This window comes from Melanerpes formicivorus, unplaced genomic scaffold (assembly GCF_026170545.1).
Source record: "Melanerpes formicivorus ecotype bairdi unplaced genomic scaffold, bMelFor1.0.p_v2 SCAF_2, whole genome shotgun sequence".
In the NCBI taxonomy this organism is placed as follows: Eukaryota; Metazoa; Chordata; class Aves; order Piciformes; family Picidae; genus Melanerpes; species Melanerpes formicivorus.
Window position 1 is genome coordinate 52,708,844 of NW_027142354.1, and position 25,975 is coordinate 52,734,818.

Below are 25,975 nucleotides of genomic sequence, written 5' to 3' on the forward strand. Positions count from 1 at the left end.
CATTATCAGCTAAAATTAATCCTAGGCTGGTCACATCACCCTAACATCTGTGAATTTTAGCAGGAGAAGCAATCTCAGAAGAGGGGCTCAGCTGAGAGCACAAAAAGCTTGTTAATTCTACAACAAGCACCTTGAGGCTACCTGGGCATATCTGGGGGGCTAGTGTATCCCAGGACTTACAGAAAACACTTTACAGTGGTAAAGTTTCAAAGAGCTTGCTTCATGGACTCTACCTGACACACGTTCTCCTTGAGAGCTGCTCCTCCTCCACGCTCCCCCTGCATCTTTTTAGACGAAGGCACTCCATGGTCGTTCTCTGACCCCTCTTCGTTACCCTCTTTGGGGCTTACAGCAGTCCCATGAACCAGTGCCTCCCCCTTAAAACAGAAATCCAAAGTCAGAGCTGTCAGCAGTTCCTGTCCTGACCTGGAAACTGCAATTTCAGCTGTTGAGCACAGAATGTTTGGCAGCTGGGTCTGTGTGTTACCCACTGTGGAAACAACATCCCCCATATATAGTTCCACCAAAACACTTACAAGAAAGAAGCAGCAATACATCTTAGTTTACCAGGTTATTTTAAAATATACATTCAACACTAATTTTCCTGTGCTAACCCCTCTGAGGAAGGAACCATGACTTGGAAAAAAAGATGTTGTCCTGCACAGAAACAAATCAGGTAGGCTGCAACAGTCTGAAGCATCCTGCATGCTGGTGTCTAATTGCACCGGAAATGGGAATGAGAAACTGCAAATTATTTTTACTGATGTCATCCAGTAGTGAACCAGACAGAGGGTAGAAGGGCTCTGCAGAGGGACCTTGACAGGCTGGACAGATGGGTGGAGTCACCATCCCTGGAGGTGTTCAGAAAAGGATTGGACGTGGCACTTGAAGCCATGGTTTAGTTAGTCATGAGGTGTTGGGTGACAGGTTGGACTTGATGATCTCTGAGGTCTTTTCCAACCTTATTGATTCTACGATTCGACATTGCCCCAGACTTGCCTCTGTCCTAACCCATGTAAAATACAGGCCCATAATTATTCAGATCCTGTGTTAGCATGAACAAGTTGGTCAATAACACAGTGAACAGTGCAGAAGAGCACTTACACCATAAGCATCCATCCAAGTATCACAGCACTGACCACAACACCTATTGGTGGAAGAGCATCCTGCTGAGAAGATGGGCTTCAAATGATAAAGGCCCAACTGCACCCTCACTGACCAAGTGAGGGATCCTGCCATAAAGCTTCCCAAGGTGGAAGAACTCCTTCCAGTGTGTCCACTGGACCTGCCCAGACACTGTTAGAGGACAGGAGAGAGGCAAGTACCCTAGAGACACTTGTTTCGGTTCTGGAGCTGCACATGGCAGCTCTGCCCTGACTTTTGTCAAGATGGGCAACTAGGAGCTAAGAAATGCCAACCCCCCAGCTTCCAGGCCTCTTGGGCACAGTCTAGGCAACACTTCAGTGTCTCACCAGTCCCAGCTGCCACTCCAGAGTGGGTAATCTTAACAGCCATTCATGCTGCACAGAAGTGTGATGCCTTCAGGTAAGTGCCTTGAGCAAGAACATTTTAAGGATTCTGCCATTTTTTAAGGGCTCAGCTCATTGCAGCTAGTTGCCAGCTCCTCCTTGAGTCACCAAGTCATACCTAGTGTATGTCCAGACATGAACTGTACACCTGAAGAAACCTTGTGTGAAATTCAAACTGCTGGAAGGAGCAGCAGCCATCGCTCTCATATCTTCAAAGCCTGCTTGGTGCCAGGTGTCCAGCTAACGAACACGAGAGGGAGCTTTGCACCATTCTCTTTATGGCAGAGCCTCAGCGGTGATACTAAAGCTTGTAAGCTCAACTGAATGCCCTCTGAACACATCATCAGTCTGGGCAAAATAAAGACCAAGCTTTCCTGAGGTTTGAAGTTGGAAGAGCCTGGACCTGGCATTGTGGTCAGATAACCATTTCTTCCTTGGCCTAGTGGAGTGAGGTTTTTTTCATTCCTGAATTGCAACAGTGTCCTTTTACTTACAGACATTTCAAAGCCACCTGAGTTCTGTGGAGCAGTGATGCACAGGTACACTGATTGTCTATTAAAACACACAGTACAGAGATGAAAGCTATTAATTGCCTTTATTCAGCACACACAAAAAAGTCCCAGATACAGACTACTGCTGGTCCAGCACACCATAGGGTGCACAGCCTGACAGACTACCATCACACCCTTGCTGGAAGGCTGGCAGCAAAGCAGCCTGTGGGAATACTGATGATGAGCACCTAAGCTGCTGCTACCTTGCCACAAAGCCCTAGCAGAGGGAAGACAAAGGTCTCCAAAGCACTGGCAAAAAGACCATCTAAGACAACAGTCACATTCACCTCCATGTGCAACAGCAGCTTCTCAAGCTAGGTGCTACGATGCTTCTGCAGCTGTGTTTCTGCTAGGACTTACAGAGCTCTGCTGTACAGCAGCCCTCTTGCCCCAGCACTTGCTCCTGGAACACTCTAGGAGCAGCACTAGCAACCAGTGCTCCAAGGACTCTACTAGTAGAGCTCAGCTCTTCCTATTCCTGCATAGGTGGTGTTCCTTCTGCTCAGCAGTGACCCCAGGCTTGCATAGGTCACTGTAATGCAGGACAAGAGCAGTGTTAAACAGCTACTGATATGGGCAAATAACACTAGCTGTAGCTTCTGCTCACACTGGAGCCTCAGCGTTACAGACACAAAGTGAGCTCTGCACCTCTTGTGGCCACTGAGATCAGGAGGGGCAGGGTGATGTACTGTGGTCAGTGACAGGTAAGTGTTTTGGAAGCCAAGGGACACATACTCAAATTTGCTACAAAGGTATGAGGAATTTAGAACCAGTTGATCTTTCCATCCTTGTGACTGTTTTCTACCATGGCTGCTACAACACCTTGGTTTGAAACTTGATGGCCAAGTTTCACGTGTTACTGGAACAGGAGACTAAAATCTAGAAGTCATATAATCAGTAACTTCCTCTCCAGATGTGAAAGCATTCACAGCAGCAATGCTACCTCAACAAGTGGGCCCACACTGCCCAGTGTGGCACAGCACACTCTCACCCTGTTCTTTCAGCCTAACCCCATTCCACCTGGTTCCACACAGCCAGGCAATCTGCACATTTCACACACAGGATCTTTGCCTTATTTTAAATGATGCTCCCAGAACCACAGAGAAGGAAATGCTAGAGCAAGGCACAATGGGTAAGCCCAGGCACTCATGCTGGGGAGCCAGGAAGGTCACTATTCAAGGCCACCACTCAACCTGTCACACTGCTCCCCTTCCTTACCCTACCTACCATGAATGCTGCAAAACTACATACCTCCTACAGAGGGTGGGTCTTCCTCCAGAGCTCTCTCTGCTGCTGTATCTGGCACATCCTCAAAAGCCTGGCCTGACCTTGGCTCGCAACCTTGACAACCATTTTAACAGCATTTTCCATCCCCTTCTCTCTCTCTTGCTGCCCCAGTGTTGTAAGATTGCACTCCTGGCTCCACAAACTGGCTGCTTAGTTTTAGCCCAGGCAAATCTCTTCCTCTACAAGCAGCTGGATGTGAGGCTTCACTGTGCTGTATCATCAGACCATCTATTTGTTCTAGCACTGTTCAACACAAAGCAGAGTTCTTTGACTGGTCTGTGGAAAATCACTAAGGGACCACTGTGGTCCAAATTCCACATGAGAGCACAACTGCATCTCCACAGCACAATACTCACCAGTACTCATGCACTCACCTGAGCCAAGGGTTGAACACACTCACCTCAGTGGCTCAAGAAATGGATACTGGCAAAAGATGTTGAGCACTGATGTGGTTTAACTTTTTTTTTGCATGGCTTACCATACCTAACTTCAGGTATTCAACACAGACATCTAAGGTGGGAAGCAATTAAGACTCCCTGGGCTTTGTCTACCCTGAACAGCAAAGTGCAGGATTCAGAGCCATGGCCTGGCTGCTTTGCTGCTCTGAATTTCTCCCTCTTTTCTACCCTATAGAAGACTCACAGAGAATTTGCTGGCTCAGAGATGAGCCAAGCCTCTCAGGGAGTAACTAACAGCAGACAATGTTAACTGCCCCCCAGCATTGGCACAGATATTTGTATAGGCTTCTTTGAAACATGATTCCAGATGAGCACACTTCAGAAGGATCACCAACCATCAAAGGAAGGCTTGAATGGCCTGGGGTATTTCCCCACTTTATCACCCCCATCAGAAATGCCCTTTTGCAAAAGCAGTAACAGCAGGCTGCCTGGCACTGCTTAGAGGCATGAGGTTTGTGCTCTCCTGGAAGCTGTGTAACAACAACAAATATAACAATATATATCTATAATTGGCTCCTGAAATACATACTGACTATCCTGACAGAACAGCCTGCTGCTGAACCTGGGCCACTGGAAGTGAGAGGCGATGGTGAGAGGCCCAGAGGTGTCCCGCCTCTCCCAGGAAAAGTCTTGCTTCCCCTACACTTGGGTGATACCTGGCTCATTCCTAAAAGGCAAAATGTGCTTGTCAGAGATACTTGCACACCAACTCTGCTGGGATGCAGAAGCAAATTGCCCCAGTGATCTCTTTCTGCTGGATAGCAGAATGTAATCAGAGGCTCCTGTGAGCAGTCACAGACACTCCCCACCATCCCCTCCAACATGGTTCTTAGCTCACTCTGGCAAGCAGGGGCAAGTGGAAGAAGGGGTTAAATCCACTGTCTAGCACTTGTGCTACATACTGCTGTGTGAAAGTGCAGTATTCCCACCACCATCAGAGAAGATCTCTTACAGCAGTTGGACTTTCTGAAATGCAATGCCAGATAAAACCTGGTTCCAACAGATCAGAACAGCCTCTTCCTGGAGAATTAGCTGAGTAGCAGCTCAAAAGCTGGGCCCAAGTTAAGCAGTCACCAACACAGCTACTAAATCAAAGTAGTATCTTCAGCTTCAACTCCAGTTCATGCAACTGCATCAATGGGACAGACTCAACGGCCATGTCAGCCAGCCAAAGATGACCTGGCTGGAGCTCTGAAAGTACCCTGGGAAGCAGCAGGCAAGTTACAGGGATAACAACATGTAGGAAGACCCAGAAGTACCTCCGAGTGTGTGGTGACCCTCAGCCGCATCTCATTCCTCTCCTTTTTGGGGTGCACTGCAGCAGAGGGGTGACGCTGTCGCTTCCGCTTCCGCTGCTTCTCCAAGAGCTTTTCAGAGGCTGGGACACAGCAGAAAGACCGCTTCAAGAAACAGCCAGAAAGAACTTCCTCTCTACAGGTACCACCAGCAGGTTCTACACACGTCACCAGGCAAAAGACAGGGTAACAGCATCTGTGCTGAGGAGTTTCCTTCAAGCACCCAGCCTGAGACACAAATATCATCTTCACTTTCCATAGATAAATCAAAGACGTAACAGTACCTGGGGTGAGCAAGCTCAGTACTTATTTCTTCTGCCACTGCCTCAGCTGAGAGCAGCGAGAGCCCAGGTCACGTCAGCCCTTACACACATAAAGCCACAAACATTGGTCCAAATGTCAGCAGCAATCTACCCCCACAGCCCTGCCTTCACTTACCTTCTGCCAGATCTGAGAAGTGGGCTGGCGAGTAGAGCTCAGAACTGTCACTCTCCGAAGGGCCAACACCCTGCAAATTCACAAGAGTCAAGTCATCAGATGCAAACTAGAGATGCACACTGCTCAGCCACTCAGAGCCTTTATGAATGAGTGCAACATGTAACTTACTGAAAGATCAGGTCATTAATTTGTCATTGATTAGAGACTTAAAGAGAAAAACATTTGTGTTGCTTGTGTGACAGATCCCACATGAAAAAGTCAGGTTCTAGGCAGGGAGGAACACGAGTCTGCTGCGCCTTGTGATCACCAGCATCACCCACTGTTTCCTGAGCTCTCCCAGAAAAGCTGCTAACATTCTGTAAGCTGCTGGGAACAGAGACTCTCTTCTTGCTTTACATTTATACGGACCTCAAGACTGAATGACGCTGGCCTCTGCATTACTGCAACCATGATAACTGTATTAAGACTCTCGCCTCACAGAGAGAGAAAAAGGAAAGGAGGAAAAGTGTTATTCATCAATCTTAGAAACGGTGTCAACAAGTCTTGTGCAGGTCCACCACATGAGAATTCTTTCAAAGTTGCTTTCTCCCAAACCATGTCATTGAATATTTCATAGAATGCACTGGTTTGGAAGGGGCTTTTCAAGGTCATCTAGCCCTGCAATAAGCAGGGACATCGTTAACTAGATCAGATTGCACAGAGCCCCAAACCTGACCTTGAACGTCTCCAGGGATGGGGCCTCCACCACCTCCCTGGACAATCTGTTCCAATATCCTCATAGTAAAGACTTCTTCCTAATGTCCAATCTAAATCTGCCCTTCTCCAGCTTAAAACCATTGCCCCTTGTCCCTGCTGCTGCATGCCTTTCTAAAAAGTCCCCTCCCCCCAGCTTTTTTATTACACCCCCTTCAGACACTGGAGGATCACTCTAAGGTCTCCCAGGAACCTTCTCTTCTTCAGGATGAACAACCCCAACTCTCAGCCTGTCTTCATAGGAGACATCTTCAGTGGAGAGGAGCAGCATGTTCTTTAAAAATCAGCAGAGTGTATCACATGTGACAGAACTCAAGCCTCCATCCTACTACAAGCTCTGCACTTAGAAGTACCATTCAATAGGAAACAAAGGAAATGCTGCTCAGAAGAAATCTGATTGGAAAAGACAAAAGCCTTAGGTTCAAGTTCAAGCTATGTTGCAATGTAACAGCGACAGAAAGCCTCTGAACAGAACCTTTTTGTTCACACCTTCCCAGTCAGCATCCAGATGACTCCTTTTCCATATAAATCAATGAAAATAGGGTATTTTACAGCCCAAACTACCCAATCTCCATTACAAGTGGAGAGGGGTAGGGAACACATCTGTATTCAGCAGTTTTTTCCTCATCAAAACACAGAAACCAGCATATCTTTGGGAAGGATGGACCTTTGCTCCTGACCCACAGCCAACAAACACCAAAAGCACAGCCCACTGCAGCATGTCTCATTCAGCAGTCTTGCTGTCTAGGTGTTTACTGTCTGGTTTTCAAAGAGCTGGCAGGAAAGTACCTTCTTTGGGGGAGTCCACTCCTCCTTCTTTGGCATAAAGGCAGTGTCCAAATCGTTGGATTCCAAGAGCTTTTTCGTGGGCTTCCGCTGACGCTTGCTTTCAAAGTTTCCTGCAATGAAACTCTTCAGATGAATGGGGGTTTTCTTTTCAATCAGACCAAGACTATCAAGCAAATACCAAAGAAAAGTTCAAAACAACCTGCTTCACCCTCTCTTTGGGATCATAAGCTCATTGGGCAGAAATGCCAATTACCCATTTCTGTACCGCTTCCATAAAAACAGACCACGATCTGCCATGACCTTCAGGCACACCTTGACAAGTAATACAAAAATCCACCCACAGAAGTGAAACTATGAAGTCAATGCCAGCAACTAACACATCCTGGCAGGCCAGTTTTAGATCATAATTTCCCAGTCACTTTGATGTGGTATGAACCAGTCCCACCACTGACATACACAGCCCCGCCTCCACTCCCGTACCACTCCCACCAGCATTCACGTTATGCATAGTAAACAGGCAAAAGGGCATGCTCCTGGTTAACACTACCTGAGGAAAGACAGCCCCCAAACAAACCAGCTGTAACCAGCAACATTTCCTATTTAAACTTTTTGCTGGCATTCAGGAAGCAACAAGTTGCTAGAGCTCGATTCATCCACAGTAATTTTGGCAACAGCATACAGTTCAAGTGCTATGAGAGCAAACACTCCTCAGAAACAGACTGCTGCCCACCATACCCTGCTCATCTGCTTGCTTTATCAGCCTCGTGTCCTTTCTGTGACACACACCCCTCCGTGCACTCCTTAAGCATCACACACCTAATGGAGGGAGAACATAGAATCATAGAATCGTAGAATCAATAAGGTTGGAAAAGACCTCAGAGATCATCAAGTCCAACCTGTCACCCAACACCTCATGACTAACTAAACCATGGCTTCAAGTGCCACGTCCAGTCCTTTTCTGAACACCTCCAGGGATGGTGACTCCACCCATCTGTCCAGCCTGTCAAGGTCCTTCTGCGGAGCCCTTCTACCCTCTAACAGATCAACACCTGCTCCCAACCCGGTGTCATCTGCAAACTTACTAATGGGGGACTCAATCCCCTCATCTAGATCATCAATAAAGATACTGAATAGGATTGGGCCCAGCACTGATCCCTGGGGGACACCACTGGTGACTGGCCGCCAGCTGGATGTGGCACCATACACCACCACTCTCTGGGCTCGGCCCTCCAGTCAGTTCCTGACACAGCACAGATTTAATATTGAAAACTCCCCTATCTCATGGTCACTGCACCCTAGACAGCCTCCTACCATCACATCTCCCACCAGCCCTTCTCTATTTGAGAACAGCAGGTCAAGCACAGCCTGACCCCTGGTAGACTCACTTAACAGCTGCATCAAGCTGCCCTCCATACACTCTAAGAACCTTCTGGACTGCCTCCTCACTGCTAAGTTCCCAGCAGCTGTCTGGCAGATTAAAGTCACCCACAAGGACAAGGTCTGATGACCTTGAGACAGCCTCCAGTTGCTTATAGAATATTTCATCAAAATCTTCATCTGGGTTGGGTGGTCTGTAACAGACCCCAACCAGGATGTCAGTTTTGTTAGACCTCCCCTGATTTTAACTCACAGGCACTCAATCCTTCCATCCCTTACCCCAAGTTTTGTGGCATCAAGAGATTCCCTAATACACAGGGCCATCCCTCCTCCTCTTCTCCCTCGCCTGTCTCGCCTGAAGAGGTTGTAACCATCCAGTGCAGTAATGCAATTGTGTGAATCATCCCACCGTGTTTCTGTAATGGCAACTACATCATAGTTTTCCTGGTGAACCAAGACTTCCAGTTCCTCTTGTTTGCTACCCATACTGCGTGCATTGGTGTACCTGCACTTCAGCTGGGCTGCTGATTTCTCAACTAACTCTATATACCTCTTTCTCCTCTCCAGGGAGACTGGTTTCATCACCTACCCCCTTCAAATCTAGTTTAAAGCCCTCCCAATGAGCCCTGCCAACTTTAGTGCTAGAGCCCTCTGGCCTTTTCTAGATAGATTCACCCCAGCTAGGTCCAGCAGGTCAGATGTGGTAAAAGTTGCCCCTTGATCAAAGAACCCAAAGCTCTGCTGCTGGCACCATCCCTTGAGCTGTTTGTTGATGCCATGGGTTCTCCTGTTCCTTTCAGTGTACACCCCTGCCACTGAGGGAACTGAGCAGAACACTACTAGAGATCCTGCCCCATCAATCAATTGTCCAAGGGCCTTGAATTCCTTTTTGATTGTCCGGGTGCCCTTCTTATCAATCTCATTGCTTCCAGCTTTAATTACCAGCAATGGGTAATAGTCAGAGGGCTGAATTAGCTTTGGTAGTCTCCTAGTGATGTCTCTTACCCAGGCAGGCAGCAGACTTCCCTGTGGGATGGGTCAGGACAACATATAGGACCCTCTGTTCCCTTCAGGAGAGAGTCACCACCACCGACTGCACTCTTCTTTTTCTTTATGGCACTAGTCCTGATGGTTGATGGGGACCGATTCACTTTACGCATCCCCTCAGATGGTTCCTCTTCTGTCTTCTTGTCCACATTGCCCTCAACCTGCAGGGCCTCATACCTACTGTGCAAGGGCAACTGGGGAGTTGAAGAGGGCCGGGATGGACTCCCCAAGCTCCTCCTAACAGGGACCTGTATCCATTCCCCCCTGCTTCCAGGGATGCCTCCCTCAACAGGAGAGGTCTGTAAAGCCTGCTCCCACATACCTAACTCCCTTTCGCATTCCCTTATAGTCCTGAGCCTTGATACTCCATCCTTTAGCTCGCCCCACAGATGGAGGAGGTTATTCACTTGGTCACACCTCACACAGGTGTTTTCTCCTTCACTCTCCATTCCAAGTGCCAGACTCCAGCACTCTCTGCAGCTAGCAGCCCAGACACCTGCATGCTTGTGCACTGGCTCTGTCTGGGTACCTACCGTTTTTCTAGTAGCCTTCGGTCAAGTCATTACCATGGCTGGATCTCTCCAGGGAGGTGAAATTAAGTTTAGGGGGTTTTATTGTTTGTTGTTAAATATATATATTCCACCTGACTACTATATTTTGCCCAAGCTACCACAGAGGCTTCAGCACTCTGTCAGCTGACCCGGCACACGCTGCTAGCTGCAATCCTGCCAGAAGGCTCTCCTGCCAAATGGCAGTCGGGAGGCTTTGCTCTGCCTCCTTTAAATTTCCCGTGGCTGACGTCACCCTCTCGAGCAGGTACGTGAGCAGACGACCCTGCCAGTCCTTGCTGTCTGCTGAAGTCCTCCCACCCCAAAAAGCCCACAAAAGAAACCAAAATAAAGCACCTCTCAGCTCAAGCACGTGGGTCCCAGTACCGGACCCGAGCAGCGCTCTTGCCAAACAGCAACATGGCATCATTCTCAGTGCAAAGCTCTACCCACAGCTTGGGACCTGTGCACTTGAGCAAGAGGTGATTTTTCTCAGGAAAGGGAAGAGCCATGCAACCTCTGAATACTATACTGGATGTTCACTCCCACTGCTGCACCCTGTTACTATTCTCCTGCATCTCCAATCTCAGGGTCACATCCATAGTTTTCCCTTCCAAAATCCTCTCTAACTCTAGAGAATGACAATACAACAAAGCAGATCCTGATACTGACTCTGCTGGAAAGGGGGAAGGCTCATCAGACCACATTGCCACTTTTTATACTGGGCTGTACTGAAAGCTAAGGCCCTGGCTCGCTGCTAATGTGAGTTTCTGACAGTTTCTACAGATGCTTAGAACGTTTAAGAGAAAGAAGCTTCTTCAGAGGAATTTCTGTGCTTCAATTCCCTAGGAAAGGAAAACATCACCCTACATCCCACAAACTATGCAGACCAGACTTCATGTAAAACCTCAGCATGGCTGGTGGTCATCCAAGGGTTTTAACAAGAGCAAGAGACTTTCAAGCTAAAGGAACACAAGTGTTTGCAAGCACAGACGGCAAGGAGTTGAAGACCTTAGGAGTTCTGTCATCTAGACAAAAGGGTATTCAGCACCAGGACCTTAGGAAGACCATAAGACACAACAGAAAACTATTAGTTTAAGTGTGATTATCCAGCTCACTGTGACTCAGCTGCTGCACCTATCCTGTCTTCATTCCCAGCACCAGGAATTGTCATTGAATGAAGTAAAGTGAAACCAAACAGCTAACATCTACTAACTTTTTCACGCTGACTGAAGCAACAACTTCCACTGAACTTATGATATGTTCACCTACAGGAGCAGGACCACACAACCTCCTTCTTACCTGATTTCAGAAATCTCTCTTCTGCATCTGGAGAAGCAGAAGCTTCAGAAGCATCTGAGGAAGACAGCACCAGTTCTGGGCAATCTGAAGGTTGTTCTACAAGCTGATCAGCGGGATCAGCAGAACAGGATCCTAGTTCTGAGAAGGGGCGCTCCGCTTCAAGGATGGGAGGGGACTCTTTGGTTGAAGATGGAGTTGAAACCAAAGGACTTGTCTCCCGCTGGGCATCTCTGTCAGGACTGCATTGTGCAGGAAGACCTCCTTCAAATTCAGACCTCGCCACAGAATTCACCTAGCATACAAAATATGATAGTGAAAACATTCATCCTGTATAGTACTGCACGCTGCAAGAACACTCAGTCAGCAAGAATGCATTAAAAGCCTGCAGACCAGAGCCCCAGAGTAATAGCTACGAAGAGCACATCAGCTTTGACCCACCTTTTGCAATTGCTCTTGGCCCTTCTTTGATTTTTTCTTGGGTGCAAATAAGTGATCATATTCTTCTGCATATTCCAGAAGCCGTTTGCTTGGCTTTCTAAGGCGCTTCCTCTCTGAATGTGCTAAGAAAAAGGAAAGCAACTTCAAGGCTGTGTTTCTGAGGCAATCACAAGATAAAGTTCTCCCCATCATCCGTAGACAGTAGCTGTTCCTGCCCTTCTCTTCCAGAGGCAGCCAGTAGGAAGAACCCTAATACTTCTCTTTGATACAGCCTTACCATTTTTGAGCTTCCTGTTTTCCATAATCCTGACATGGCAGGTGTGATTTTCAAGGGTTTAAGGAACTTCAAGGAGTTAAATACGTGGAGAAACATTACATATCTAACCAAGGGGCTCCTAGAATTTCCCCCAATATCTCCCTAGACCAGCTGCACCTAACCTCCTTGCAATATTTCTATCAAAGCCTAAGACCATTAGCAACTCATCATACTACTTTTGCAAACCCAAAACTCCTTTGGTTTTAGTGCAGGGGCCAAGGAAAACACTGCTTAACACAGCTGTTGTCACTAGTAACACAAACTGAACTCCTTCCCTTCCCACCCTCCATAACATATCTTTGTATATACAGAGCCTTGTATTCCCCATCTGCTCCTGCAAGCTCATTTATTGCCTTTGCTTCCTGACAATAGAGTCCACAATCAGATCAGGGAGCGAACAGTCCTCGCCAGTGACTGCAAGCTCCGCAGGGCTCGTGTGCCTCTGTGTTTGCACAATGCTGCACCACTGCAAGGGAAACCTGGTAACAGGTATTTCCTTGATCCAAACCTAACCACCCACACCACACCGCCTCAACATCCCAACACGTGGCAAGCCCTGATAGTCTACAGCATCTCTACTCCAAGCTGCAAAGGCAAGATGATGCAAGTTGATGCCTTTTTCTGACTTCCCATGATACATCTCACTCTTCCCCTTTTCCAGTTTTCAAATGTATTAAATAAAGTAATCAAAACACTCCTGCTAGTCATGGAAGCATTTTTGGTTTTCTGGAAGTTTAGGAACAAAAAGTGAAGATTCTCTTTGCTTCTTTTCACCTGTAGAAGGTGGCTGCCGCTGCTTTAAAATGGAAATGTTTTATAAGGAAGCATTCCAAGGCAACACTTCAGAACAGGGATGTTGGACAAGGTTGCTACCCTTTCTTGTGGCTTTGTGGTTAAACAAGCATGAAAAAGCCAAACTTGGCCAAAAGAGAAGGAGCAACATTCTGACTTGCAGCTATTTTCAGCTTCTACCAATGCTCTGCACAGGTATCTGAGTGAAATACATGTTTCAGCACATAACCAGTTACAGGAGGAGTATCTTCACTGGGCAACTCCTTGGAGCCCCAAAGCCATGCAGCAGAGCACAACAGCACTGTGTCAGAAGGGCTGGCTTAACTCCACTTTTTATCCCAAAGTGAATCCTACACAAGTATCCCAAATGCAGTCTTGATTTTCACTGGCCAATCACATACCTGACAAAACTACTCTTTAACAAAAACATTTTGTGTCAGCAAATTCCAGTCTTTATTTTCGCCTTTTTTACTTGAAATCACACCACAGTTTGTAGCAAAGACATGCCCAGTGTTGCTATTCAACTGCAATGAAGGGTTTATGTAGTCTGAGCTCAGTGGAAGCTACAAAGTTAGTACTGCAGTCTGTTGCGGTTTCTTACACCCATAAGCTGCCTGCTGTGCATGAGGATTAGCTGCAACTTGAAGCATGAGCAAACAGAGAGGACTTCTCTGTAAGCTGCAGTTAGTCTAACTTCCAGCATCACCCTCTCTAATTTTTATGTAACTGGCCTTGCCTGATACAAAAGGAGGACTAGTTTCCACAGATGGGCTTTTCACAGCATTAGAGGTTTACTCACTCACACCAGCTTACTGGGGATAGCACAGCAGTCCAGACAGCTCCTCATATGTGGAGGCTCTGGTGTCTCCCTACAGCACACCTGTTCAGGTAAGCTTCAGGTGTGCTGCAAGGCTCCCACACAATTTAGGGCAGCATCCCTATGTGCAGCACCAGGACAGCTCTGCACTCATCTCCACCTGTGCTACCTCGTCCAGGAGCCTGCTGCCTTCCCTCTGCCACTTCTCTCCCAAAATGAAACAGAATCACAGAATGGCAAGGATCCCTGGAGTTCATCTCATCCAACCTGTCCACAAGAGCAGGATCACCTAGAGTAATCACCCAGGAACACATCCAAGGGGGTTTTGCTTCCAGAGTAAGAGACTCCACAACCCCTCTGGGCAGCCTGTTCCAGTGCTCTGCCACCCTCAAAGTAAAGAATTATGTGGAACCTCCTATTTTCTACTTTGTGTCCACTGCCACTTGTTCTGTCACTGGACACTGAAGAGTCTAGCTCTATCCTCCTGACACTTGCCCTTTAGATATTCACAAGCATTAATTAAATCCTCTCTCACTCTTCTCCATGCTAAACAGACTAGGCTCTCTCAGCTTTTCCATGTAAGGCAGATGATACAGTTCCCTAATAATCTTAGCAGCTCCCCATTGGACTCTCTCCAGTAGTTTCTTGTCCTTGAACAGAGGAGCTCAGACCTTGAAGCAGTATTTCATACGAGGCCTCACTATGGCAGAGTAGAAGGAGAGGAGAACCTCCCTTGACCTACTGGTCACACTTTTCTTAATGCATTACTGCATCTCAGCAGGTCTTGTTCTTAGCTCTCTGTAGCCTTGCCTCTTTATCTCACATAGCCACATTACAGGAACACTTCAACTGCAAACCCAGCATGACTTCATGAGAACCTGGCTGCATCTTAGTGCAAATAAAGAATTTTCTCCCTCCAGCAAGCTGCAACATTGCTGTGGCAGCATCCTGACAGACCCAGGACAAGGTGCATTTCATTGCCTGCTTTGTGAAGACTTAAGGCTTAAACACACAGCTACAGCCAGGAGTCACTGAATGATTAAGCGTGTCATGTTTTCAAAACAGAACTTTTACCTGGCGTGTTACACCCTAAGGACTTGTTTTCTGTGCCTGCTGTGACTTGACTTGGGCAGGTTCTACAACCACTGTGCCAGGAGCTGCCTTTTCCAGAGACAAAAGCACAGGTAGCTTTTAGCCACCCCCAACAGCAAAATACACATACAAAAATGTGCAGGGAGGGAACACATAAGTGAAGAATGCACACAGGTTCAAAATTCTGCTAAGTTATATTAACTTACGATCTTGCAAAGAGGTGAGGGCAATTTGCATCTATGCAAAGCTTTCATTTTGCTGTTTTCATTGAGGTTTGCTTCCCCTGATTCTTTGCAGAAATCTGAGGATGTGTTGAACACGGTTTTGATGAGCCTATTCCTTCTCACACCCCCTTCAGTTATTTGGTTTAAATCAAAACAAACATATATCATCCCCACGTCTGTAGGGGAGGCGGTGCTGTGTGACCCTTTCATCTTCATAAGCCTCCTCCTTCCTAGGTCACTTCCCTTTCATAGGTGCTGCCTTAGTTCTGCCAGTCGTCTTCCACACCCACCTCCAACCTAGCCTCCCCAGCAGCATTCTCCCCTCTGGTATTCTCCTCCCACCTTCTGACCTCCCCTTCACCCCTCAGGCAGCCACACCATAGCTGTAGCTCGGGAAACCTGCAAGGTTCTCCAGCTGGTTATTAGCAGTTAATAAAGTTCCACACTTAAATACCAAACAAAAAACCCCAAAACAAAAACCACCAAACAAATAAACCCCACCACCGGAACAAGCCATAGATGGACCCCATCCAACAACAACAAACAAAACCCAGCAGCCATTGAGGCCGTTTCCCCACAACTTTCTGGTGCTAACCTATCCAGCTAAGACCAAGCACGTGGCACACATTGTGAAGGTGTTAAGTTTCCAAAAATCCCAGTCCCAGAAGGATGCTTACTACTTTTCATTGTGGTTTGTAATGTATTTAAACTTTCTGAACAAGATGAGCAAAATCCCATAATCACTCTGCTGCCTTCTTTTGTTCTCCATGCTTACAGAAACCCCCAAACCAACATAACACACTTTCTTCAGCTGTGATGTATATATCTCCACGTTGTGAAACAGCCCCCAGTTCCATAGCTTATGCTTTAAATGAGAAGTACAAAATGCATACAAATACACTCTGGCGCAAGTCCAGCTCCCTTACCTTGTGCAGAGAATTCAGACTGGGGAGCAAAGTTGCCAAGCTCTGTTTCTGAGTCCATCACACTGTTGTTTGGCTTACCACATACATTCAAATGCTTCTCAACTAAGTCTAAATGATTCTCATAGTCCTGCTCTGTCAGGTCTCCCTCAAGCACCTTTGGATGAGGGGAATGCCTACGTCCCAAGCACTCATTTCCCTTCAGTGAAAAGCCACGAGAATTCAGGCCAAAGGCACTCTCCAAGTTTCCTTGTTCCCTAGATCTATTGGTGTGCTTATTAGGTCTAGCACTGCTTTGGTTAAAACGCTGCCATCGCTTTTTGGGTGCTACGTGATTTACATCATTAGACTCATCACCAAGAGAGCTCTCACTATTTGCCTCTGAATCCAAGTCTGGACTCTCCCCATTTTCAGCTGAAGTGCAGCTCTCAATATTTCTACCAGCTTCAGGTCTCCTTCCAACATGACCTAAATTGTCATCAGATAAACAGGCAGACTCTTCATCAGTTGAATGTTCTGTTAAATCAATAGACTCTTTCCTCTCAGTATCTTCTGCTTCATTACCTAGAGGACTGGTAACTGAACCACGAACACGGAATGCACGTTCTCCTGAATCTCTGGATAACCGACTTAGCAACTTACTTGGCCCTCCTGGTTTTAAGTCCTTTCTGTTTGAAACTGTTTTATCTCCAAGCTTTGATGACTGCTTAGATTTTGCACAGTTGCGTTTGGGCACACAATTTGTGCCGTTTGTCCCAGAAATAGCAGCACTCACAGGCTCCTTTTTACCAGTACCAACCCCTGTCAAGTTGGTTGGAGGATTGCGTGAAAGTGAGGAGTTGCTTAGAGCAGAGTTGGGATTTGCTGTTTCCTGGACACAATCTCCATTTTTTTCTATTTTAAATGGGGGACCTACAATGGACAAGGACTTTAGACCACTCGCAGAATTGCTTCCAGAACCATCAGCTGTGCTGGTATTTCGAAACGGGACTATATTTTGACCAGTCATCAGTTGTTGCTCTTTTGTCTTACTGTCATGCATATCCTTCAACATCATTAGCAAGGTGCTGAATTTGTAATCTGGCTCAATAGGCAATCGACCATGACCAGAGGCGGAAGAGAAAAGTAAAGGTGCAGCCTTCGGGGCGTCGGAATCGCCAGCGTCGTCGTTGATGGAGCGGTAAGACAGCTCCTTCAGCTCGGACAAGACGTGTTTCACCACAGCTGTTTCTATTTCAGCAGAATCCCTGGTTTTCTCATGCAAGTTGTTCAACAGTTTCTGGCCATCGGCTTTTCTGCTTCTCTGAACAGAATCTTTCTGAAGGCCAGAGAAACCTTTGGTAACGGAAGAGCAGCGATTCACACCGCCCTCCTCTTCGGCAAGAGAAGGCTGCGACCCAGCAACTTTTTCTTTATGTTTGCATTTTATACTCCTGATTCGGGGCAATTTCATGCTTTTCGGTTTTAAAGTCGCTTGATTTGCAACAGCAGGCCAGGAGCTGTCCTTGGAAGCACTTTGGGGAGTAGTGTGCTTCTTTGAAAGGGAAAGACTGTCATTTCTCACATTTGAGGAGCACTCAAGAGCCGTCAATGACATCTCAGCCTCAGAGAAACCTACTTCAATCCCCCGATCTGCAAATCCAGCATCAAGTCTGCTTGTTACTGAACCTCCCAGAGGTTTGCGATCCCGGTATGACTTCTTCCTGGCCCTTATGTTGCTCTTCTGAGGAAGACACATGGAAAGCTTCATGTTGCCACTTGATGTCATAGGAAATTCCTTCTCCACTTTATCTGAAGAATCACTAACTTCAAGAGCGCTAAAGGCTCTCTCTGAACTTTGGTCCATGGTATCTACATCACTGTTCCCACCATCTGAGAGGGAAGAGGATGAATCTGATTCAGTTTGCTTTTTCTCAATACCAGTATCAGATGCAGAATAGTGTATTTGGAGTTTGGAACTGCACACAATGCCCAGGGAGCTCTTCTCTCGCTCCAAAGATGCACTAGAAAACAAATCCCCTTGGAGGGTGTTCTTCAGAGCATCGTTTTTACAGTTCTCATAGTCCGGTTTCAAAGTTGTCTTTTCAAAATGTCTTTCTCCAAAGGAGGAAAGCAAATGGTTTTCCCTGGTGCCACTGGATGCTGTTAGACTGCTGGCAATCCGTCGAAGCTCATGCGACGCGTGCTTATCTGGCAGGTCCCCAGCAATCATGTTTGTAACTATGCTCTCTGGTGTTTTTACTCCGATTTCTCCCCTCGATGCTTCCCTTCTTGCACCACTCTTTTTTACTCTAGTCCTTTTTCTGCTGTCAGAGCTCTTTTTGACGTGTGGCTTAATGTGCAATTTTCCTTTTTCGCTGGGCAGGTGTCTGGAGTCAAATGCCAAGGATTTAAAACAGCCATTCAGCTGCCCCTCCCCTTCTGCTCCAGGGCCGTTGGCATAGTATTCCGACTGCAATTCCTTCTCGCTGTCCGGCTCGCTGGAGTTCTGGCTGCACTTCTGATCCTCCGGCCCCCCGAGAAGAATGTCTTCTGCCTGTCCAACACTGACTTCCCATTTAGCCATAAATCTTTGGGGAACCTTGAAGTTGGAGGAGACAGAAAAAAAAAAAAAAGGAAAAATAAAGAACGAGAAAATGCAATGGGGTAAGCAACAAGACCGAAGCAAGACAGAGACACACAAAGCACAGCGACAGTTCTGCATTTTGCATCTTTAAAACAAATTACATGGATCCCTAGAGACTGACTAGTGGACACAGAAAATACTACTTCTGGGTAAGTATCCTGCAGTCCTGCTGAGCCAAAGAAAAATCCCTCTGCACGCCCAAAATAGCAAAAAGAGTCTCTGTACACACTGATCTCCTGAGAACCAGATGTCTTGGTACCGCAGCAAACCCTGAACACAACAGCTGGTAAAGGTGAACACATATGGTTGGGATCCCGGACACAGAAATGCAAAGAAAGGGCACACAACTCAGAGCTTGATTCCATTGTCCATCTCCAACTCACCCTGGTAAAATTATGAGGCCCACATGCTTATCTAAAAATGTACTCTATGAAATTCAAGACATTCAGTACCCAGAAGTCTCCCAGCTTTAACTCTGTACCTTTAGGATAAAACAAAACACTCTCCACACTGGACAGGAACCTCTGCTAACACCTAAAACCAGCAAGAAACTTGTTTCTTATTCACATGTGTAGTTCTTGGCTACAAAACAGCAAGTTAAAGGCTTCGCGGCCGCTTCTAAAATCAAAACCATTTCCAAGGCAGGAGGAACAACTCAAATTTCTAACACTTTTCCTTTTAAGAAACCCCACACCACCACCAACAAAAAGTTTAATAGAGCCTGTTAGCAAAACAGCCAAAGACACTCAGCTTCAAATCAGATCTTGGATTCCAGGGATGTAAATCTGGCCACTTATGTGAGCAAGAAACACTTGATTCCCTCTCCTGCAGCCACATTGGCACTGCCATTTAGATACAGGATGAGAAGCTAGCCATGCAGCTAGCATGTTACTTGGAAATGCTACTTGGAAGCATGTAACAAGTTGTCAAGGGGCTGGGAACACAAAGAGAGAAGTCCTCACTGAACACGCCCCTGGAAAAGCAAAACCAAATGAAAGCACCACACCTGAGGACTCACATCTGCAAGAACACATTTAACCTGATGAGTTTGCATTAAGTACTGAACTGTTAATAAACCTCCTGGAAAAAAGAGAAATTAAAACCAGACACCATTGCCTGGTATGACTGACTGTTCTCTTACAGCAGTCTATGTACTTCTCCACTTAAAAAAAGTTAACTTCTCCAGTCATCTTCCTAAAGATGTAGACCAGATCCCTGTGTCACATTACATTAGACAGGCTACAACTGCTCTGGGGGTGCTATGTTTGGAAAGGGAGATGATACCGTGAGCCACAACACTCATTCCCACAGGCTCACCGACAAAAGCATTTTCAAAGTCAAATTAAAAGTCCTCACAGGTTTCTACACAGAGAATTGCTAAAGCAGGGCTTAAAAACTCCACTGCTTTATCTCAGTCAGTGATCAAGCAAAGCATGCAACTCCACCTCTGCGTCAGATCAGCCAAAAGAGGCTGCCAGAGAGCACAGGAAGTTATTTAGAAGCTCTGTAAGACATCAGGAGAGGGCTGTGCCGCTGAACAGATCTCAGACCTGACCCCTCTGCCTCTCTGAGCTGTCTAGGCAATAAAAGCAGCAGGCCACGCCCCAACACAAAAGAAAGCCTAGAAACTGCTGGCAGCTTTTACAAACTATGCTGACTGTAAGGATGCAAACAATCACTTCCCTGGCCATGTTGCTGCAGTCACTACCAGAGGAGAAAGCTGCCCTGGGACTACCCAGGCATAAAGGAATACTTTGTACTATGCAGATTCAAAGAACAAAAAGCCTAGAGAAAACAGATCTTTCACCTTATGTTTGTAGCCTTTTTCCTTTTGCTTTCCTCTTCTCCGAAGAACAGGCAGCTCTTCAAACTGATGTCTTCCCTCAAAGAGGACAACTGCTTTCCCAGCAACCCAGGCTTTCTCTGAAGGCTCTCCTAAGGCATCCACATAGTACTCTCGGTATGGTCTCCGGTTGGAAACTATTTTGAGAAAGTTAGCAGAATTAACCCCTTGCATGTAACAGAACAAAGACACAGAACGAGGCTATAATGGGCCTGGCAATTTTCAACGGTTTTTTACTTAATAACATTCCAACATAAATGCCATCAGTGTTCTGGGGATTTCTACTCAGAACTAAGGGAGATCTGTTTGATCTCTGCTGTCTGTGTTCTGCATTGCTACTCTGTTTCTAAATTTATTTTTTTCTTACAAACAATTGGTTGTTTGTAAGGTCTAAGATGGGACATCTCCCTAGAGCAGAGACCACACTTTGGCTGCAAAAAAAGGCAAGTAATTTTTTTTTCCTTGAGAACTACAACAACCTAGGCAGGACATTTCTTTTTTGCTACTCCCTTATTAATGATTAAGCAGTCCAGTGAAAAGGCTTGACTTTGTGCTGTGAAAAGGGAACAGGGTGCCACCAACACCCAGAAATGCCATGCCTCTGGATAGGATTTACTCATACAGGCAGAACCTCCTCCACCACAATATATCCCACGCTGTTCAATACTTTGTAACCAAACTCTTATTGAGGACATAAAACACTGACAGCAGTACTGAAGTAGGTATACACATGCACAAGGACCACGAGGCAACATGACAAAATGTTAGCTGCAGTAAGTATCTTTCCATACTTTGGGTACAAAAGTGCAGAGCAAGAGAAGAAACTCTATCAAAGGGGCTCAAAGATTTTTCAGAGCTGCTTTCTGTGCAAGAATGCCACACAGAAACGGTTTGATTAAGAACTGAACCAGTACTGGGTGCACTGGTGAAAAAGGACAGGTTACAAGCATTAGAACAGAGTAAAAACAAGGCTTGAACAAGGCATATAAACTTCTCCCTGCATTTTGCTGCTATGTGTGCTTCATGTTCTCCTGGGAACACCTTCACCCTCTGAATAGGTAGCCTAGGCTTCACAGCCCCTTTGTTTATGCTGCCTCTTCCTGCAGTGCCAGCACAGTGCGGCAGCCTGGCCTTTTAGCGACACTGACAATGGAGATTGTGACCAAGACCACTGAGAAGATGACAAATAATGACCAGAGCAACGCCAAACCAAGGGCAAAGATTACTGACTTCATCAGTCCCATTCACAGTACTGGGACTCAAGCCACGGAGCCTCAACGTTTCAGGTCCAAAAAATTCTTCAAGAGCTTGCTGAGAAGAGGCAAGCTGCTTTCAGGAGAGCACCACGCCTCAAGCCCAAGAGCAGAAAAGGTTTTTGCACAAGTGAGGAGTTTGAAGCGATCAGCCTTGTTTTGAAGGGCTCGTTCCCTTGGCAACAGAAGAGCCAAGGTTAGAGGACCGTGCTTCCTACAGAGCCCTGGCAGCTCTCCCTGCCCAAATGCTCTGAAGTTCAGATCCGCTTGCTCTGCCATCTCAGCATCAGGGAGAGCAGATGAGCAGATTACATACAGCAACAACTGGAAAAAGCAATTTTCCCCAGAGCTCTATTGGTTTAAACACAGATAAAACATGATGGGAGAGTCTATTGTGTAGCTGGAGATGAGACCTTGCTGGAATTTGGAATAGTATGTTTCCTCCGTGCAGAATTCCTTTATTAGAAATCCTTGTAAGACACAGGCTGAGAGGGGATTACTGCACAACTATATACATTAAATCCTGTCCAAAACTTCATGGGAAGGGATACAGAGAGACAATATATTTGGCATATCTTCTGGCAACATCTTTGACAGGAATGTGAGAGCTCAAAAGGGACTATTTAAACCAGCACATTCAGTACCATTACGAACCAGGATGAACCTTGTCCAAAAGGTGAAAGTGTAATGTGGAGAAATAGAAGACTACAACAGAAACCATACTTGGAGATGACACGAGCACTATGTAGAAAAAAAGCTACTTCATGCCTCTAGAGAAATAGCAGAGGGCTCCAAGATGATGGCCACTCAGAAAAAGTCTACTCATCCTCAGCACTTAGTTCTTGGGCTGGCAAGGGTCACAAAAATTGGAGAGAAATACACTGGTGAGTGGCAGCCTCACCAGTCTAACAGAGCTGTCAGTGGCAGACGGCACCAGTTCAAGGGGTTTCTAGTTGCCCAGATGAAAAAAAAGAGGAAGAAAAAAAAAGAGGGGGAAAAAAAAAGTAAAAAAAAAAAAAAGTCGGAAGAGGAAGCCAGGAACAGATAACTAAGTCTTTCCATTTGTGGCAGTCACCCCATGGCAACTAGTATAATCCTAAATGCACTGAGAGAGCCTTCAAATGAGCTCCAATTTCCAATCACTTTCCCCTTGTTCTTTCCATCGTTCACCTACACTTCTTTGCCTTGAGCTTTTAAGACTGCCTTCCTGGCCCCCCCCCCCCCCAGCATTCATGCACACGTAGGTTTGTTATTTCCCTATCACCTCCTCTCACACTATGCTCTAAACCTTCACATATGTGGCTCCATATCCAGGTTTTTCTGATATTTGCCCATAAATGGCCTAGTTTCCTTGTGCCAAACGAGATCAAAAAACTTTCACTTCCTCACACACATTCCCATCACACCTTCAGGCATTCACCAGCTACACTACACTACCCCACAGCCTGCTTCTCAAGCCTTTCTAGTCTCCCGTTCCCTGAGCTTGGCCAGCTCCCCATGTCCTCACACACTCCAGGTTTCCCAGCTCTGCTTGCCCACCCATTGCATATCTCTGTCCTCATCTCTGTGATCCACCTCCTTTTTTCTCTGCATCCTGTTTTTTGAGAGGCTGCTCTTCTTTATGCACTGTCCTGAACTCAGCTCAGCTGCTCATACTTCCTATACTGCCATGGTTTAGTTGTCTAGGTGGGTTGGATTGGTCGATGGGTTGGACGCGATGATCTTGAAGGTCTCTTCCAACCTGGTTTATTCTATGTATTCTACTCTGGAAGAAAAGCCTTCATGTCCAACAGCTACCTATATCACTTCCACCAGACTCAGTCCTGGCATCTTCCCGTCACCTCCCTGATCTAGGCTTACTTTACAGACCCAGGCCTTCCACAGTACAGTCTATTTCTTCACACCTTTCAAGGGCCAGAAATGTTGGGGTTTAAAAAAAACAAAGATGAAAACCTGCAACGCTCTGCCATACACAACACCTCCACTTTGTGGTCTGAGTAGATACAGTACCTTTCATTTTTGAGTGACAGTCCAGCACTGGGTCATGACAAACTGTGCATGGCCACCATGGGCGTCTGTTGAACTTGGCCCAAACAAGATCCCCAACTTCATACTTCACTGGAGTAGGTTTCTTCTTGGCTCGGATCTTTGGGGAAAAACCAGAACACAAGAAATCACTAAAGCTCCAGATGCTCTTAAAGAGATTTGCCTCCCCCCTGTGAGCAGATTACATCTGGCCACCAGAGACATTTACATTAAAAAGCAAGCCCAGATTTTACTTAGTGGATCCTACACCTTCAAAGAACACAACGGTTCTCTCCATCTTTCTGAAAGAACAAAACAATAAACCAGGCTTTGAGAGGAGCTGTTCTGTTATCTTTTAGTAAGGAACATGACCTCTGGAAAATGACTGCACTCAAACTTCCCACATTCAAACAGGTAAATATTTGGAGTCACTGCTAGCCCCTATTACTTCACTAACACAAATTTGTTCATTTCAGAAATTACAGTGTACAGAAAAGTAGCAGTAAGAGACAAAATTCCTGACTGGAAGGTGATGAGAACAGCAAATCAAATCTTTATCAATTGGATAAAGAGAAAAAAGGTTGGTATGTACAAGCTAGTAACTTCCCTGTTTCTCAGATGTGCTCAGGAAAAAGCTTCACCATAAAGCATTTGAAACCAAAAGCAAGTATAATCAGAAAAAAGCCTCTTGCATCCTCATTTTTCAGTTTGCATGACCAACACTGCCATTCCTCTGACCCAAAGCTCCAGAGCTAGGGAATGTATCAGCAGTCACCCCCCAGCAAGGGAGCAGATGGGCACACAGATTTCACCTGTCTCCAAAGTATCAGCTCTGGAGAAAAAGCCACCTGAACCCACCCTGCTTCTCACAGCCATGCAGCAACCGTAAGAACCTCAAAATCTTTCAACACACAAAAATCTAAGGCTGCTTAATGCCATTTCTTACTATCAAAACCCAGAACCCACACTATTTGCTACATATGCATACTGTCTGGCTGGACACTGCACCACCAGCAGGACCTCTGCCAAGAAGAGGATTCAGGAGCTTACCAGTGTTGTGACTAACTGAGCAAAAATGGGTACAATAGGTTTTCCACAGGACAGGGGAGAGCAGAGCTGTGAGGTGTCCTGCCTGTTTACAAGCACCAGACAACAGCATGTCCCAGGTGAGTTCAGCATTTTAAGTGGCGTAAGAAGTGCTGCAGGTATTATTCCTGCTGATAAGCATCAGCAACATGCTCCTCATTAAAGCTGTCATAGCACAAATACACACCTTCTCACTTCACTTCTCTGTCCTGCTCACCATCCTTCCTGAGGTGTCTTGCAATTCACAGTTCAGCCTCCTAGCAACTAAAACGCAGCTGACCTCTCTAATAAAAGGCATGCTCCACTCCATGTTGAGTTTTATGGGTTTTGTTCATGTGGTGATATAAAATATAAGAGGATAACCTTCTCTGTTACATGAAAAAGAGCAGGTAGTGTCATTACAGGCGAGACTGCTGAAATTCTTTTGAACGAGTATTCAAACTCCATGCAGTAATTTATCGTTGAGCAGGAGCTCAGGAATAGGAAACACCAAGGAGCAGGGGTGGGGGGCTGCAGACCCTCACACTGCCAATGTCCTGCTGCAGCCTCCTTGCCTGCACCTTGTCACAGATAGGAGTTTGCTGGGATGAAAAACCCAACCAAAACCCAACATATCTGTGAGCATGGACCTAGAGGTGCTGCCTTTCCTGGGGCTTTTAAAATGCAGACGCACTTTCAGATGCAACTCTCCTTTTCTTTTCCCTGTCCATTTCCAGCTTGTATTCTTGTGACTCTTATTTCAATTAAAGAGAAAAAAAATCAATCCAAAACCCAAATACAAACCAGACACACCACACTTTTCAACCCCAGTGATTCTCTCAAATAGACTGCATACTGTACACACAATGTACGTGCATCTGACAACTGTAACCTGAGCACGGTCAGCTGGATGAAGCAGTATAACTATGCTGGAGATCTGCCAAAGCCATTCACCTGAGGGACATCCATAGCCCTTGCCTAGAGGCAAGTCTGCATTTAAATCAACTCTTTGTCACCCTCCAATAGTCCACACAGCCTCCCGATGAAAACCTGGCTTTCAAGAAACTATTCAGACAATACTCAACAGTTACCTTCCTTTCCCAAGCAGTCTGCAGCTATTTTCATTCCTCTTCACTTCCCCCTTCCCGGCACCGGCAGTGAGACGTTGGCCTCATCATCATCCACCA

General features: G+C 46.3%; 1 protein-coding gene across 3 annotated transcripts in view; it reads right to left on the reverse strand.

The window, feature by feature from the left end:
• NSD1 (nuclear receptor binding SET domain protein 1) overlaps positions 1-25,975 on the reverse strand; it is a 71,259-nt gene that overhangs the window by 30,129 nt on the left and 15,155 nt on the right. For 2 of the 3 annotated variants that reach the window (XM_068160807.1, XM_068160797.1), the window contains exons 3-11: positions 23,709-23,844; positions 20,410-20,582; positions 15,980-18,557; positions 11,813-11,934; positions 11,375-11,666; positions 7,101-7,210; positions 5,559-5,628; positions 5,085-5,203; positions 234-377 (exon numbers count right to left, since the gene is read on the reverse strand). In XM_068160807.1, coding sequence (XP_068016908.1) covers positions 234-377; positions 5,085-5,203; positions 5,559-5,628; positions 7,101-7,210; positions 11,375-11,666; positions 11,813-11,934; positions 15,980-18,557; positions 20,410-20,582; positions 23,709-23,844 — 3,744 coding nt within the window. The remainder of the gene's footprint in view (positions 1-233; positions 378-5,084; positions 5,204-5,558; positions 5,629-7,100; positions 7,211-11,374; positions 11,667-11,812; positions 11,935-15,979; positions 18,558-20,409; positions 20,583-23,708; positions 23,845-25,975) is intronic. The other variant, XM_068160817.1, reaches the window with a different exon arrangement.